Source organism: Phasianus colchicus, chromosome 18, assembly GCF_987193195.1.
Source record: "Phasianus colchicus chromosome 18, bPhaCol1.hap1.1, whole genome shotgun sequence".
Classification (NCBI taxonomy): Eukaryota; Metazoa; Chordata; class Aves; order Galliformes; family Phasianidae; genus Phasianus; species Phasianus colchicus.
Window position 1 is genome coordinate 13,549,446 of NC_143453.1, and position 16,156 is coordinate 13,565,601.

The window sequence follows — 16,156 nt, forward strand, 5'->3', positions numbered from 1 at the left end:
ACCTCCCTTGGTGAGGGGGTTAGTGTCCACCCTTAGTAAGTACACTGAGACGAAGCGGGTGAAGTGGTTGGCACACCTAAAGGCTGTGCTGCTAGACCTGGACAGGCTGGAGAGCTGGGTAGTATCAAACCAGGTGAGCTGTAACAAAAGCAAGTGTTGAGTCTTGCACCTGGGAAGGAATATCCACAAGTATCAGTACAGGCTGGGATGTGACATGCTGGAGAGGAGCTCTGCAGAGAAGAATCTGGGTGTCCTGGTGGATGACAGGTTGGCCATGAGTCAGCAGTGTGCCTTGGCAGCCAAGAAGGCCAATGGAATCCTGGGGTGCATTAAAAAGAGCAAGGGAGCTGATCATCCCCTTTTGCTCCTCTCTGGTCAGGCCTCACCTGGAGTACTGCATCCAGTTGTGGGTTCCCTGATACAAAAATGACAGGGTTCTCCTGGAGAGAGTCGAGCAGTAGGCCATGGAGGTGATAAAGGGCCTGGAGCACCTCCTCAGTGTGGAAAGGCTGGGTGACCTGGGTCTGTTCAGCCTTGAGGAAAGAAGACTAAAAGGGGATCTGATTAATGCTTATTATATTAAGTGTGGGAGTCAAAAGGACATGGCCAACCACTTTTTAGAGGACTCTGGGGACAGAAGTAGGGGATATGGCCATAAAGTGGAAGACAAGAAGTTCCGCACCAACACCAAAGGAACTTCTTCACAGTAAGGATGATGGAGCACTGGAGCAGGCTGCGCAGGGAGGCTGTAGATACGGGGGTATGTCTGGCAGGACTGAGGCTTGGGGACCAGGCCAGGTCAAATCCAGTGCACTTTGCTCTCATTCTTAGTGCTTGCTTTTGCTCAGGAGGGTGGGTGGTGAGCCTTATGAACCAGTGCCTGCAGATGGGGTTTGTGGAGAAAGAGGTCCTGCAGGCCTTGTGTGACACCCATGGAGCTATAGTGAGGCTGCATCAGTGTAAAACGCCAGAAATCCCCAGAGGTGTGAAGGTGAGCTGTGGGCACCAGTAACACAAGAGGGAATGTGCATGCTTGGGTTTGGATGCTTCTGTGTGTTTTAAGTGACTGTGATACCACTGCTCAGTCAGTTTGAGTGTGTGGAACAAGTGTGACATCCTCTTTGACTGAGTCCTGTGAAAGGAGTCTGTATGGGAACTGCTGAGTCACGGCCTGAACCTCTGATTTATCACCTGAGGCGAGCAATGAGTCAGCCCTGGGAGCACAGGTGAAAGCAATTCACCTGTGCTGCAGGAAGGGGTGGAGCATGGCTCCACCTCTCCTAGACCCATTTAAGAGCTGACTACCAGTGGTTAGGATCTCTCTCTCTCTTTGGAAGATTCTTTCCACTGGTCTTTCCTGAGCAAGCCCACGACATGGGTAAGCATCCTATGTATTCTCTTTGTCTTGCTGTGCCTAACTGTCTTGCTGATTTCATTATTATAACATCTTAATATTATTTGATTATATAAAATTCCTTTATATAATTTTCATTGATTATACAGTAGTCCTATGAATTTGAGGTCTGAATTTAAGCCTGTGGGCATCGCCCAGGAGTTGGGGAAGAGTACAAGGCAAGGAAAGTTGGGTAAGAGGATGAGGCTTCGGACCAGGAACCTCTTCCATTGGTATTAACTCTTGCCGTTCTCTTTTTGGATTAGGAATCCATGTGGTTTTTTTAATGAAGAACAGACTCATTGTGCAGCTTGTGAGTGAATTCATTCACGCCTGTTAGCTGGTTTTCTTCTCTAAATGGAGCTGCAATGGAAGTGGACGCTTGTGGTCGGATGTGTGGCCCCCTCCCGCGTGCTCAGATCAGCCAAGTTGGCAAGGCCTGGCTCTTGGTTGGTGAGTTGTGCCCAAGGTCAGAGAGTTGACTCTTGTGAGCTTTGAGTCGTGTCTTCCAGTTGCACGTTGTGTTCCTTCTGTTGTGTTGACCTCTTGAGCTCCAGCCCTAAGTGAGGATGCAAGCGCTACCGCAGAAGGAACGGTTTAGATTGGAAGTGCAATGCAAAGAACTGGAGCCAGCAGGAGCAGGGAAGCGATCATCCTCCTGTGCTCAGCACTGGTGAGTCCTCACCTTGAGTACTGTGTTCAGTTCTGGGTGCCTCACTACAGGAAGGACAATGAAAGCCTGAAAGGTGTCCAGAGAAGAGCAGTGAAGCTGCGGGGCATCTAGAGCACAAGTCTTATGGGGATCGGCTGAGGGAACTGGGATCATTTAGTCTGGAGAAGAGGAGGCGCAGGGAAGACCTCCTCACTCTCTACAACTAGCTGAAGAGAGGTTATGTCAAGGTGGGGGTCGTCCTCCTCTCCCGTTTAAGTAGTAATAGGACTGGAGGGAGTGGCCTGAAGTTGCATGAGGGGAGATTGAGGTTGGATGTTAAGAAAAACTTCTCCACAGGAGTGGTCAGACGCTGGAACGGGCTGCCCAGACAGGTGATAGAGTTACCATCCCTGCAGGTGTTCAAGAAACATTAGATGTTGTCGTGAGGGGCGTGGCTTAGTGGGAAATGTTGGTGGAAGGTGGATGGTTGGACCGGATGATCTTGGAGATCTTTTCCAAGCTTGCTAATTCTATGTTTCTATGAAAGACATGTGCTGGTGAGTGCTTTGCTGGGTGAGCATCACCCTGCTGAAGAGCAGGCAACTGTTGTCTTTGCAGGCAGCCACATCCACAGGGATTGGATGGACCTTAACCTTGTCTTTCACATCTTATGGGCAGTAAGTCATGTGGATTTAAAGCAGGATCTTAGAGGCAACCTTGATTTCTTCAGCCACCAGAGCTCTCCACCATGCTTCTCTGTGTGATGTGAGACCATGCAGAAGTCTGGGTAGGTGAAGTCAGTTGCTCTTCCTTTTCCCCCCAGGGCTGGAAGTAGCGGGGAAACGGGACTGTGGGACATCCCAGCAGTGGGTTCCTACCTCAGCAGAACCAAATGGCTGTTCTGGTCCACGTGGTCATTTTGAGTGAATCTGACACAAATTAGAGACATGAGGGGCCTGTGAGCAAAAAGCATGTGCTGCATTTTGTGGTGCAAGATGTCCTCTGAGCTGCTGCTAAGAATGCCCAGCATGCTTTCTTATTGATGGGAAGAGGTTTAGCAAGGATTTTTTAGATGAAAATAGATGAAAATCACGTATTTCCTTTTGACTGACCTTTCTTTCATACTGCTTCTTGAAAAGTTACCTTTGGATTCTAAACTAATATTTATTACTGAAGAGAATACATATGCACCCTGCACTTTTATCTGCACAAAGAATCCTCTGAACATCTGTTTACGTGTTTCTTTTTGGCACTGCGATGAAGCTGTGTGGAACATAGGCTTGGATGAATTTTCAATCAGTAGCAGGGACGTGTAATGCTCATCTTAGATGTCGTGCTGACAGAAAGAGCAGAAAGGTACATTTTATGGGGTTGCATGCTGCTTTTTTTTTTTTTTCAGTCATGACCATGGAAGCGTTACCCAGACGAAATGAGCATTTGTCACCTGGACTTTCTACACATGACAGAGGAAGTGGAAGTCAGCAGCTGAAGTGTCTGGGAAGACCCCTGCGTGGGAATGGTGAGAGTTACCCTGGCACCGTTCTTTGGAAATCTCAGGGCTCTGTAAGCTCTGAAGCTGTGTCGTAACTCCTCCCGTGGTGCTCTCCCTTTCTTTTGTGTAGGAGAGCTGGAGTTCAACTCCTTCCTGTTTCCTGCCTATGTGCTGCCTGCCTTGTCCATGGCCCAATGGGCTTTTATTGCTCACACCCAGATTGGTACGTGTGGATATAAGCCTTTGTTTACGTTTATCTTTTGCTTGTGGTGACAGCTCATAGCTGAGCTTGTGGTTAACAAGACACACAATAGCTGGAGATACAGTACTCTGCATCACTAAAACACGAGCTTTGTGGCAGCCACGAGCCCAAGGAACAGCGAGTTTCTGTGTTTTATTTCTGTGCTTGCTCCCATTGCCCCGCGGCCCTGTTGTGGTTGAAGCCGGTGGGTGGCTCAGCACCACGCAGTCCTTTGCCCACTCCCCTGTTCCCCGTGGGATGGGGGAGAGTGTTGGGTGGAAAAAGAGAAGTAAAACTCATGTTTTTGAGATAAAAGTAGTTCTGAATATATATATGAATGTATTGCAAGTGATGTACAAGCAATGGCTCACCACCCGCCAACCACTGTCCAGTTAGCCGCCAAGCAATAAAAGAGAGTGAGATGTACTCTCATCCCCTTCAAAACTCCTTCCACTTGATGGCATATAGTATGGAATATCCCTTTGGCCAGTTTACGTTAGCTGTCTTAATTCAGTTCCCTCCCAGCTCCTTGTTGAGAGCTTTGCTGAGAATGGCCTTGGCTCTGTGCAAGTTTGCTTGTCAGAAACTATAAAGATCAGGGTGTTATCAGTGTGATTTTTCTCCTAGAACCCAAACATAGCATCATACCAGATACTCTGAAGAAAAATCCCTCCCACCTGAGACTAAGGCAGCCCCCCAGTGTGTGTGCCGTAAGCCAGATAGGGATGCAGGTGTTGCATTTCCCTGGCAGCGTTGGCCAGGGATGCTGGAGAGGTTTTGGTGCCCAGCTTGGACGTCGCAGCACTGCTGTGCCTGTCAAAGCGGCATGCTGCGTGCTCTCCAAGCAACGAAGCAGCGTTTCATCAACAATGTGCCATGCTATTTCCTGGAACCTGGTGTGTTTGTGTCTCTGAGGCTAGGTTTACCCTACGAGCTCTTCTTGCAATAGCTGTTTTGAATTCCATTGCAGGCGTGTGAGCAGAAGTGCTTTTCCCCTTATGTTCTGTCTCACAGTGTTTGCCCATGGTTGGTAGAAGAAGGAGCTGATGGAGTCAGCAGTAGATTCTGTTGGCTTACCCTCTGTGCTTCATCCCTGGAGCTCACTGCTGCACAGAAGAGTACACGCGTGTTTATCCCAGGGCTGCAGTAAACGGGAGCCTGGTTGGCATAGCACTGAGCAGCACCTAATGGGCTCTGCAGAGGATGGCTTTGCAGAAGGAGCAGGAGTGCCTGCGTCCACCTGTATCCTGGGATACGTTCTGGCAGCGATGCACCAGCTGTGGCCACAGTGACTGAATGCAGGGCTTGGCTTGGGGCTGCCGTGTGGCACTTACTGCCCCGCCGTATGCCTGGCAAAGCACAGCCACCCCTCGCCCACGACAAGCGTTTGTCTTAGTGTCGTGTTTCATGCTGTCTCCTGAACCTCAGGCACTGGAGGCAGCTTCCCCACAAGAAGGGGAGAACAAAATGAGGTCATCCTGGAAGCAAAAAGGCAAAAATCCACTTGGGAAAGAAATGTATATATAGCAGTCTCGTAGCAGTTCTGTGTTTCTCCCGTCTCTTCCTTGATTTCCTTACAGTGAAATAGATACGTGCTGTAACGTGCTCTTGAATGAAACAAAGGACTCTAGTGTGGATTTTATGTAGGCCCTGCACTGCAAGGTATGCTGCTGGGAGGAAGTGTCCATCTGCCCGAGGGTAGGAAGGCCCTGCAGAAGGATGGCCTGAGGCCGGTTGTACGAGGCTCAACAAGAGCAAGCGCCGGGTCCTGCGCTTTGGTCATGATGACCCCATGCCAGCTTCTCCAGGATTTGGCTGAGGTAGAATTCCAACCGCCCTCTGATTCTAGAATGTTGGAGTGTTGGAATCTTCTGGTCTTGTGACGTGGTCTTGCTTCCCCACCTTGTCTGTCATGGTGGAGCAGCCTGGTGGCCCTTAGTGATGTCATAAGCAGCTAGAATGAGGGGAGGAGCAGTGCCTGCTGCGTCCCTTCATTGGAGCGCTTGAGCTCTGACTGAGTAGCTAGCTTGTTGCACTTGTGCATCGACTGAGTACCTTCGTTTTCACACCGTCTTGTGCAGCATCTTGTAGGTAAGCTGAGACAGTGTGAGATAGACAGGTGGACAGTGAGGTGTTGAAAGCTGCTGGCTGGCGGAGCTGGTAGTGTCATGCTGCTTACTCTTGACCATCAGACATAATTTTCACTCAGTAGCTACATTCCAAAGCATAGAGGTGGCATTTGTCTCAGGGCTTTTTCCTTGTCTTCTTTGTTAAATTGTGCAAGCTCACTGATCAGCTCTTTCTCTCTCCTCTCCCCGCCCTCTGCCTTCTCCTTTGATGCAGCTTTTGCTCGCGGAAGAACAGAGCAAAGTGACAAGAAACGGCTGCGGCTTCAAGGAACTTGTTCTGATCTCTTGCCTGGTATGTGCCACACGTTGTCCCCCCCCATGTGGTTTTGCAGCCTGCGTTGCACCGTGTTTAGTAACACAGCCTCATCCAGCCTTGACAGGACACTGGTCACGTGTAGAGTTATTCCACTTTCCCTCCAGCTCAGCCCTCAGAAGGATGCTGTCTGTGATGCTGTGACCAGCTAGTCTTTAGGAAACCAATCCCTTAGGCAAGGAGTCCTAGTCCCGGTTTGTGCAGGGCTGCACAACGTGACCATGAGCATGCGTGCTTCGGCTGCGTGTGCGCACGACAGCTGTGGGGAGCACAGCAGAGATGCAAGCAGAGGAAATCCGTGTGGAAGGCTGCGGCCGGCGCTGGAGGTGAACTGGTGGGAGCCGGGCGCTAGGGAGCAGATCCACCCCCAGCAGTGACTCCTCTCACTGCCCTGCTACTGTGCTGTCGGAGTGCTCTGAGCAAGCGCATCTGCTGCTTTGTGCCGGAGTCCCCATCTGCTAGCAGAGGGATAGCGACTTGGTAAACTGCTGCGTAATAGGCTGTCTCGTTTGAAGTGACTGAACAAAGTGGTTGTTTCTAGAACACCTGCCTATGCCAGTGGGTAACTGAGGGTAGTTCTGAAGAAGTCTCTCCATACCGTGGTGTGTGAACAGAGAAAATAGAAGTGTGTTTCTTTTCAGTTCCAGCTTGTCGTGCCTGCTGTGATGGGCATCGCGTGCAGCGAGATCAGCTGTGGGCCTGACCTGGCACAAATGGAGGTAGAGTATGAAGCTCTGATTGGTCTTTGTTCTGCTGACTTGAGCCGGCAGAGTGAGCTGCAGATGAGCTCTCCTGCTTTTCAAGAGAGGGAGAATCCTTCCAGCTCTATCGGTGTCACGGAAAAGCTGCCTGAAAAGCTTCATGTCCTTGCTACGAGCATCTAGATGGCCGTGGACGTTATAGTACCGACAGAATCAGATAGAGCGTTATAAACATGCAGAAGCTTTTCCCCCATCCTGCTTGGATTTTGTCACCCAAAGACCAAGTTCTCATATTCAGTAAGTTAAGGGAAGCAGGCACTTGTAGTGAGCCAAGGATTGGGTCAGTGGACCAGCTCCTGTGTCCAGTCCATGGCTGAGGTCTCCAAGCAATAGGTTACAGGAAGCAAGCAGACTCTTACGCTCCTCTTTGGCAAGACAGTACTGCAAGCGTGGCAAGTTTATAAAACTCCAGGAGTCCTCTCGGTTGGGGTGTTTGTCCTCTTAGTCTGGGTAGAGAGAGACGCATCTTTACATTGCCTGGCGATACTGCTGCACACCAGGAAGAGAAACAGCTGTTATTAGACTTGCAGTTTCTTGTTAAGCACTCATGATAAGGATCTTTCTCTGCAGATGTGCTCCTTGCTCTGAAATTGTCCTCGTTTGTCCTCAGCTCCTCACCATGGCCTGTGCTCTCTGTTTCAGACTGAGAACAATGGGAAGCCCCTGCTGATCCACGAGGAGTCTCCTGTAAATATTCCAGCTGTTGCTGCTGCCCATGTTCTTAAGAGATACGTTGCCCAGGCACCGGATGAACTCTCCTTTGAGGTAAGCAGTTAAGGGCGTTCCTAGTTGTCATGTACAGGAGAGTATAAGGTGTGAACGCATCAGGAATATTCTCAGATACCTTCAGAATGTTTGGTGAGGTTGCAGTCTTTTGCAGGTGGGAGACATCGTGTGCGTTACTGATATGCCACCAAAGGAGCTGACCCCCTGGTGGAGAGGCAAGCATGGCTTTCAGGTAGGCACAAGCTTCAGACTTGAGAGAGCAACTTCGGTCAGGTTGGGAATCTCGGCTAAGAGCTGCGCTGCCTGCACAGGATGGCTCATGGATGTAAACATTTTCCCTGTGTCGGTGTCAGAGATGGTCTTTGTAGGAAACTGTCTCCTCAATTCACTTAGAAGCAAGAGCCTTCACAATATGCATCAGGTCACGGCCACTGAACCCCACCTTTGGAAATGCAGCAGCTAAGACAGTGTTTCAGTGTCTCAGAGTATTTTGCTTGCACCCATGCAGAACGTGAAGTTAGTGTCTTTTAGGAAGTTACTGCCTGTCAGCTGAGGTAGGGTAACAGACCCTCCGCGTGCTTGTTGCTGCTGCTGGCTGCAGAACGCTGGGTAGCTCGGAGCTGGGGATTATTGCAGCTGCATCTCAGTCAGCAAGAACTTTCTTCTTCTACATCTTCTACAGAAGCAATTATTTGTTTTGTAGGTCTTTTGGCTGCAAATGTTGAATAATTATTACTTTTATGCAGGCCACTTTTTGTTGGATAGTCTTACGGAGCGTCAGGCAAGCACGTTCCGAGGAAAATGTTAGGTGGCTTTTGGTTGAACAGTTCAGGCCTGAGAAATGCTGCCTTCAGTATTGCACCTCTCTTTTTTTTCTTGTTACAGGTTGGATTTTTCCCAAGTGAGTGCGTGGAGCTCATCAATGGAAAAATTCCGGAGTCTCTCCTCAGTTCAGTGCCAAAGCCAGGTACAGATGTTACATTTGATGGTGCAGGGAAGCAAAATGGCGTCTCTTTTTGGGTGTGTTCTGTGTTTAATACCTCCTTTATCCATCCCGTGTTATAGTCTGTGCTGATGATCCTTCAGGCATATCATGGGGCATATGGCTGGTGTTTTGTAGGCAATGAGAATGAAGGAGGGCAAAGGCAGTTCTTCTGCGAGTCAGTACGAGGTTGAGAACAGCCAGTGTCCCTGGTGGACAGCTAGAGGCCTGGTTGTGCTAGTGATATGCTTGATCAGAACGTGACTTTTCAAGAGGATCCTTAATCCTCAAGTTGAGCAAGCCAAGCAAGAGGAGTGCATTAAACTCCATCGGAACGCGCAGAGATTTGGCCCGATCCTCCTGTGTTTATGAGTGGACTTGGGGAAATCATAGAATCCTCCTAGTATGGCTTGGGATGGAAGGGAGCTCAAGGATCATCAAGTTCCAACCCCCCTGCCTCAGGCTGGGCTGCCAACCAACCTCCACATCTAATGTGAGACTAGACCCCACTGGCCAGGGCCCCATCCAACCTGGCCTTTGGCTCCTCCTGCAGGGATGGGAGAAAATCCGTTTTTTCTATGTACTTGTTAATGTTCTTCCCGTTTTGACGTGCTCTGTAGAATGTGTTATGCTCGGCATTGTCCAACTGAGCCAAACCTGAAATGAACTGGTTTCTTCCTGTTGTGCAGTGCCAAAGAAACGCGGCAAGCTCGTCACCTTCCTTCGTTCCTTGGTGAAGGCCCGCCCAAAGAAACCGAAAGAGCGGGAGGTGGAGAAGGAAAGGGTGTTTGGCTGTGACCTGGGAGAGCATCTTCTCCACTCTGGTCGCGATGGTAAGGGACAGCCCGTTCCTGAGATCTTCCTCTGTTGGGCATCTAAAGATGAAAGGGAGGTCATATCTAGCAAAGGGGCAGGTTGGTACCGGTGGAGAAACGTGTAATGGAAGTTGATGGCTGAAAGATAAACTGAGGCTAATGCTCTTAAGAGACAAGCACGTTTGTATTTGCTTAAACCAAAGCCTGTAAGCCAATCCCACGCTAGCCTGAAAAGAAGGGAAGCCTTTTGGCCAAGGAGAGTGTCCTGCATATGTTTCCCTGCTCTCCTGGACATGAGATTTCCCACCTCCTTTCATTCCCATGGGAGCTGTGGTGGGACTTGCAGTGTCTCCGGCTTCCCCAGAATTACTTTCTCCAGGCTGATTCCTAGGTCCTTACACTTCTTGAATGCAAGGAACACGTCTGTCCAGTTTCCTCGTCTTGGACAGCTTTCTTCTGTAAGGAAGAACTAAGCAGTAGCCTGGCTGGGCTTAGTGGATGAGATTTGACAGGAGCACAGCCTGAACCAGTACTTGAATGAGGAGCTCAAGTAACCGCTGGCACGTGTTCTTTAGTCCCCCAGGTCCTCCAGAGCTGCGCCGAGTTCATTGAGCAGCACGGCGTAGTGCAAGGGATATACCGGCTGTCCGGCGTCGCGTCCAACATCCAGAGACTGCGGTAAGAGTGCTGCGACTGACACAGCGGTCAGTAGGGGCGCGTGCCCTGTTGTGGGTGCTCAGAGGCCTGCGCCGTGGGGCAGCTCTGTGCAGGCAGCGTGCGCTCAGCAGTGGTGCGCCAGGCTTGTCACTGTTTGATAGGAACACGGGGCGTTCAGCAGACTTGCTGGAGCAGGAAGTTCTCCTTCTGTCCTTCGGAGCACTGGAAGGCTGTGGGGGACTGCGGTGTCACCGCTGCCAGCTCTCATTCCCGTTTCCTCCTGTTTGCAGAGCCCTTTGGAGCAGCCCACACTCCTCCTTGCTGCTCCGGGCTCCTGGCTTAGGATTGTAGACTAGGCAGCCAGTTGTCAGAGTCACGGGAAATGCCTTAGCAAAACGAAAAGGTCTCCTTTTGGAAACATCTCATCCAGCATGGCTCGTGTGGTGCTGGTGACTGAGTGTTCATTTTCTCCTGTTAATCGGGAAGCCCTTCCAATGCTTGATTATATTTGGTGTGGCTTTTGACTTGTTTTCCTCTTTCTCAACCCCCCCGCCCGTTTTTGTGTCCTTCTCTCCAGCCAAGAATTTGAGTCTGAGCAGATTCCTGAGCTAACCATCCGCGACACTCACAGCGTGAGCTCCGTCTGCAAAATGTACTTCAGGGAGCTCCCGAACCCTCTGCTGACCGACCAGCTGTATGACAAGTTCTCGGTAAGCACAAGGCAACGTCTTTCCTTTACCTCTTCCCTGGGCCTCTTGGGAGATGGCTGCAGCAGTGCCCCAGCTCTGAGGCCCTTTTTCTGTTAGCCCCGTGGGGTTTACTCGTATGTCTTTGCCACATCATGCATCATATGGATGCCATTTTCGGTGGTCCCAGGAGGCGGTTATTTCCATATTCACAAAGCTTGAGAGAATTCATGTTTTTTGTTTTTTCTTTTGTTTTGTTTTTCTATTCCCCAAGTATTTATAGAATGGGAGTGGGATTGGTAGCAAAGTGCACTTGAAGCTTGAGGAGCTGAGCTGCGCAATCAGGCTGTAAACCGGCCCGCTGCTTGGACTCCTTGGCCTTGATGGCACCAGCTGCGTGCCGCTATGTTCCCCAGATGCCTCCTGGAAGGCGTAAAATCTGTCTCGGCGCAGACCAACAGCACGCTGTCCCCATAGTTCCCGACCCTGTGGCAGGTATCTAGCCTGATTTGTGTCTCAGTCCCTTTCTGCACTATTCCAGGAGGCTGTTGGTGCCGCTACAGATGAGGAGCAGCTGGTCAGAATGCAGGACGTCATCCAGCAGCTGCCCGCTCCTCACTACAGGTCAGTGCTGCCCTCACTCTGTTGAGCTCAGCCATGCTGCACTTCAGAGGGCAGTGGTGTGATTCCAGGCTTGTCTCATGCTGGCAACATGATGCCTGCGTATGTTGAAGCAGTTTAAGGCTACACGGGGTTAATTTATTGGGTCGGTTCCTGGGCACGGGGGCACAGTTGGTGCAGCTGGTGGCTGCAGCTGTGCTGTGCTGGGGCTTGGTGCCACAGTGTGGCACTTAGTCAAGTTGGATCTACTTCATCTTCAGTGACAGTAGCAATAACATGCATTGAGGCTTTGCTCTGTGAACCGCAGCACCGCGTGCTCATTGGTGCTGAATATTTGCCTCTCTGATTTTCCAGGACACTGGAATACCTGATAAGACACTTGGCTCGTCTAGCCGGGAACTGTTCCGTGACAAACATGCACGCTAAGAACTTAGCGATTGTGTGGGCTCCAAACCTCTTAAGGTAAACTTCTTTCTCCATTTCAACACACTGCTTGGATCTGTTCTCCGGCAAAAAATGCAATCTACCTTTTTCTCCGTCGAATGTGCTCTTCTCCTGTACACTGTAGTAAGTGGCTGACGGCAGAGCAAGAGCCTGGGCTGTTCTCCAACCGCACGGGCACAATTTCTAGATGACAATTTCTGCCCTCTTGTTTAGATGGGACTGGTGTGTCCTTGACCATCCAGGAGAATTTCTTCAGCGGCATCACCGCGGAAGCCTCCGGAGCCCAATTTGACAGCTTTTGGCTGCAACAATGCAGACTTGGGGAAACTTGGATCTTGGATAAATGACTGCTAAAATCTGCCTTTTCTACAGATCACAGCAGAACGAGTCTGCCTGCGCCAGCGGAAGAGCCGCCTGCATGGAACTGCAGACGCAGTCGGCTGTGGTGGAATTCATCATCAACCACGCAGATGTCCTCTTCTGCTCCAAATCCGGATCAGACATGGCAGATGGAGCAGGTGAGTGTCTTCCTCCATGAGCTTTATCTTGATCAGACACCTTGATCAAGTCCAGGCCTTCTCCAAGATCTTTGAAATACACTTTTTCTATCGAGGGGACAGCAGACTTCTGGGCTTAGATTAGAATCTGGCATCCTGTTGCTGGATGCTGAGAATGTCCAAGTCCAAACTTTACAATGAGAAAAAAAACGTCACTGTCGTTACGATGTTTTGCATGCAGGTGAAGCTTGATGAAAGTGTGGCAGTGAAGCTTTCTGAGTTCCCTGCCCCCGCTTTCTAGGGCTTTTCTTTGCCCATTTCGATACAGTGAGCTGCTCTTATTAATTATGACTCTGTCCTCTGCCTTAAACATACCTCTGACCACATGCTTATTCTGACCTCCTCTTCTTCTAGTGGCTCAGATAAGCAGGTCTGAGAAAACTATAGCATCTCCCCCAGAACTGTGATGGCTGTGGTGCTGCTTTGTGATCCTCGCTCTTACCTGTGGCTTTCCCTTACAGGGCATGGTTCTCTCTCAGGGCCCAAGTCTGCGTGGGTGTCTTCTCCTGCCACAAAGCTGCTCACCCTGGAGGAGGCACAGGCTCAGAGGCGAGGCCACAGCAGCTCTTCCGTTGTGACACAGAGCAGGGACATAGAAGTGGAAGAAGGCCCCACAGCTGTACAGGGGAAATTCCACACAATCATCAACTTTCCATCTGAAAGGTAAAGAGGACTTTGTTTTCCAGCAACCGTCATCATTGTTTGGGTGGGTTGTGTTGTTGTTTTTTTTTCCCCCATTATTTCTTGCGCCAAAACATGTGGAAGCTAAATTAAAGTAACGGTGCCTGAAGTGAATTGTTGCAGTGAATCTCTGCTCCCTTTGGACTCTGAGATTCAACTAACATATTTGGTTTAGCCACACGAGGCTGCCATTCCTTCCTTGCTGGGCACGCAGTCACAAGATGTATAAAGCCATGCTGACGTCTACCCTGGCCTGAGCTGGCTCTACCTTGAAACGTTGGGGTTTTCCAGCTGTCGGGGCCACATGCCTGAAACCAGTTCCGGTTCTCCTCTAAGCAGAGCTGTTGGTCAGACCTGCTGGCACTAGAAACTAAACTTGGCGGTGAGATGGGGCCGACGAGGTGTTGATGTCAGAGTCAGAGGTGCTTTTGAATTTCCTTTATGGCTGCACGGTTCCTCAGAAAGCAGTTACGCCTGCTGGCTCCAGAAGAGCCATCCCTTAGATGCTGTCCTGTACAGCCGCGGAGCCTTTGCTCACGTGCTCTGCATCTTGCTTGACACAGTTTAGGGGAATTTAGCCAGCAAGACTTCAGGGCTGAGCTATAGGAGTGGAACCGTCCTCAACTGCTTGAAAGAGAGCGAGTTTCTAAGCTGTGCTTCAGCAGAAACCAGGCGGTGCCAGGAACAAGCAACTGTTGGCAAGAGCTCAGTGCAGCTCTTCCCTCACCCTGCACCACGCACGACTCACACCAGTCGCTGTTTTCTCTCTCCAGACAACGTCCACCCAGCAAGATGAAGGAATCACCAGCTGGCAGTTGGCGTTCCTGCTTCAGCCTGCGGAAACCATCCTCTGTGGCCAAACGCCGACTGCAGCGCAGTCCCAGGGAGCCCTCAGAGACGGAAGTCGTGGTGCTGGCAGGTAAGGGTGCGAATCCAGCTTTCAAAGCCTTGCTTTTCAGCGACATAGAATTCATGCAATACAAGTGGACTTGTATCTCCTCCTAGCGTTCCAACCTATACCTAGCATCTTCAGATCACCCCTGATCAAGAGCCACTTTCATAATTCAGCTTGTGAAAGTTTGACACTAACGCCTGTGTATCCTTCCTAGGTGAATCGAGCCCTTGTCTACCCAGAAGAGCCGGGGCAAGTAGCGATGGTGCGCTGTGTGCTTCCATCGATGGAGGGCTCTTAGGAAGCACGAGTCACTGTGGTTCAGATGACAGCCTTCCACATAACAACAGCGATGGAGAGAAGGAGCTCATCCAAGTTCACGCCCTCATTTCTCCCGGCTGTGCTGAAGATGCTGACCTGAGCCTGCTGGACACCACAGTCACCAGCCTGGACTGTGACCCAGTGCCTTTCCAGTGCAGCCCAGCCCAAGCACAGTCCGAGTGCCCCGACAGCAGCACCTCCACGCAGGAGCAGGTCAGCGTCGCTGAGGAGAAGCCGAGCCTCTTGGAGGGGGACTTAGAATCAGGCCTCCAGCCCCAGGCACCGGGCAGCAGCACTGAGAGCTCTGAGCCACTCTCTCCGTGACAAGAGAGGATGAGTCCCATCTTTACCCTGGACCTCTCACGCCCTCCTGTCTTTTACATAATAATAAAAGCACGCTCGTGCTCAATCAACGCCTTGACTGCCTTCTGAGTCTTCATTCACAGAGACTGGGACGAATGCAACGAAGAGCAAGGCACGCCAGCTTGCAACGCGATGGCTGTGGGGTGCGTGCAGCAGAGCTCTGGGTTTGTTCCCGTTCTGTCTGGCTTTGGGACGTCTGCAGCGAGAGCTCAGCTACCATCTGGTATGGTAGCAAATGATGTTTAGCATCCTGGATGCTGCTCGTGATAATCCCGAGCTTCCTGGCTGTGGCTTTGTGATGCTTTTCAGGGCTTTTTGATGCATTTCGAAGCCTCGGCTGCTCCCTAACGCCTCTCTCCTCCTGCCGTGTCCATTCCTGGCTCCCGACCTAGGAGCTGGCCGTGCAGACCTGTCGTCATCACGCTGCGGCAGGAGGAGCTCACCTTGAGCAGCATCTCCCTTGCCCCGCCCCCTGCCTCTGATTGGGCAGCGGCGGCGCCGCCCCGCCCCCGGGGTCTCCTTGGTCCGCGGTAGCTCCGCCGGCTGCCGTTGGCCGAGCCGCCGTGCGCGGGAGCGAGCGTTGGGAGCCGGCTGTCGGAGGCGCGGCTCTCCTCGCAGAGCGCCGCTCCTGCCGCCTGGGCCGCCCCGCAGGACAGCGCGGCGGCAGCCGGAGCTGTCCGGGCAGCACCGAGAGGGAAGCCGCGGCGCGACGGGAGCGAGTGCTGAGGACAGCTGTGCCGGAGGTGTGCGGGAGAACGGTCCCGGGACGGGGAGGGGGGCCGTGCGGGGCTCCAGGAAGCTGCAGGGAGGCGACGGGGGGGGATCTAGCGAGATCTGAGGCTGTAGGCGGCTGCGAGGGGGTGTGGGGGTTCTGGGCAGCTGGATGATCGTTGTGGTCCTTTTCAGCCCCCCTGCCGTTCTGTGGTTCTGGTAAATGCTGTGGAAAGTGAAAGTGGTGTTTCTGCATTGGATATTGAAAGGGGCAGTTGATCTAAAGAAGTGAGCTGTAGCACGTCCTTAGAAATAGCTGATGTGCAAAGTAAGAATACAGTATACTGTGGAAAGTGAAAGTGTTGTTTCTGCACTGAACATTGAAAAAGGGCAATTGATCTAAAGAATGAAGCTGTCACATATCCTTAGTAATAGCTGACGTGGACAGGAAGATTACCATATGCATATAGGTAACATATTTTAGAGACATAGTTACCGAATTACGTGACCAATTCTTTCTCCCAAAGCTGCAACAGACTTTAAATGTTCTAAACAATGTGGGTATAGTATTCTGACCTGGGAAACGTACTGTAAGGTTGTTCATTAGGCCAGCAGAAGTGAAGTCCACTGAACAAACTCTCAAGGAGTCGGGGCCTTTACACAAAGCAGAACTGTCCCGCTCTGTGGGAACGTTAGGATGCCGTAGGCAGGCTCCAAGA

General features: G+C 51.2%; 1 protein-coding gene across 6 annotated transcripts in view; it reads left to right on the forward strand.

Annotated features, from left to right (window-relative positions):
• Nucleotides 1-1,653: 1,653 nt before the first annotated feature.
• LOC149915556 (rho GTPase-activating protein 32-like) overlaps nucleotides 1,654-16,156 on the forward strand; it is a 33,089-nt gene continuing 18,586 nt past the window's right edge. Inside the window, exons 1-19 of one of the 6 annotated variants that reach the window (XM_090152552.1) lie at nucleotides 1,654-1,846; nucleotides 1,945-2,066; nucleotides 2,664-2,832; nucleotides 3,445-3,564; nucleotides 3,668-3,760; nucleotides 6,122-6,199; nucleotides 6,862-6,939; nucleotides 7,624-7,746; nucleotides 7,862-7,939; nucleotides 8,593-8,674; nucleotides 9,379-9,522; nucleotides 10,080-10,182; nucleotides 10,739-10,871; nucleotides 11,389-11,471; nucleotides 11,823-11,930; nucleotides 12,285-12,430; nucleotides 12,931-13,132; nucleotides 13,924-14,069; nucleotides 14,260-15,469. In XM_090152552.1, coding sequence (XP_090008678.1) covers nucleotides 3,562-3,564; nucleotides 3,668-3,760; nucleotides 6,122-6,199; nucleotides 6,862-6,939; nucleotides 7,624-7,746; nucleotides 7,862-7,939; nucleotides 8,593-8,674; nucleotides 9,379-9,522; nucleotides 10,080-10,182; nucleotides 10,739-10,871; nucleotides 11,389-11,471; nucleotides 11,823-11,930; nucleotides 12,285-12,430; nucleotides 12,931-13,132; nucleotides 13,924-14,069; nucleotides 14,260-14,687 — 2,028 coding nt within the window. In that variant the 5' untranslated portion in view covers nucleotides 1,654-1,846; nucleotides 1,945-2,066; nucleotides 2,664-2,832; nucleotides 3,445-3,561 and the 3' untranslated portion in view covers nucleotides 14,688-15,469. Of the gene's footprint in view, nucleotides 1,847-1,898; nucleotides 2,067-2,663; nucleotides 2,833-3,444; nucleotides 3,565-3,667; nucleotides 3,761-5,599; nucleotides 5,870-6,121; nucleotides 6,200-6,231; nucleotides 6,779-6,861; nucleotides 6,940-7,623; nucleotides 7,747-7,861; nucleotides 7,940-8,592; nucleotides 8,675-9,378; nucleotides 9,523-10,079; nucleotides 10,183-10,738; nucleotides 10,872-11,388; nucleotides 11,472-11,822; nucleotides 11,931-12,284; nucleotides 12,431-12,930; nucleotides 13,133-13,923; nucleotides 14,070-14,259; nucleotides 15,470-16,156 lie in introns of those variants that run through there. The other 5 variants (XM_090152551.1, XM_090152553.1, XM_090152557.1 and 2 more) reach the window with 5 other exon arrangements.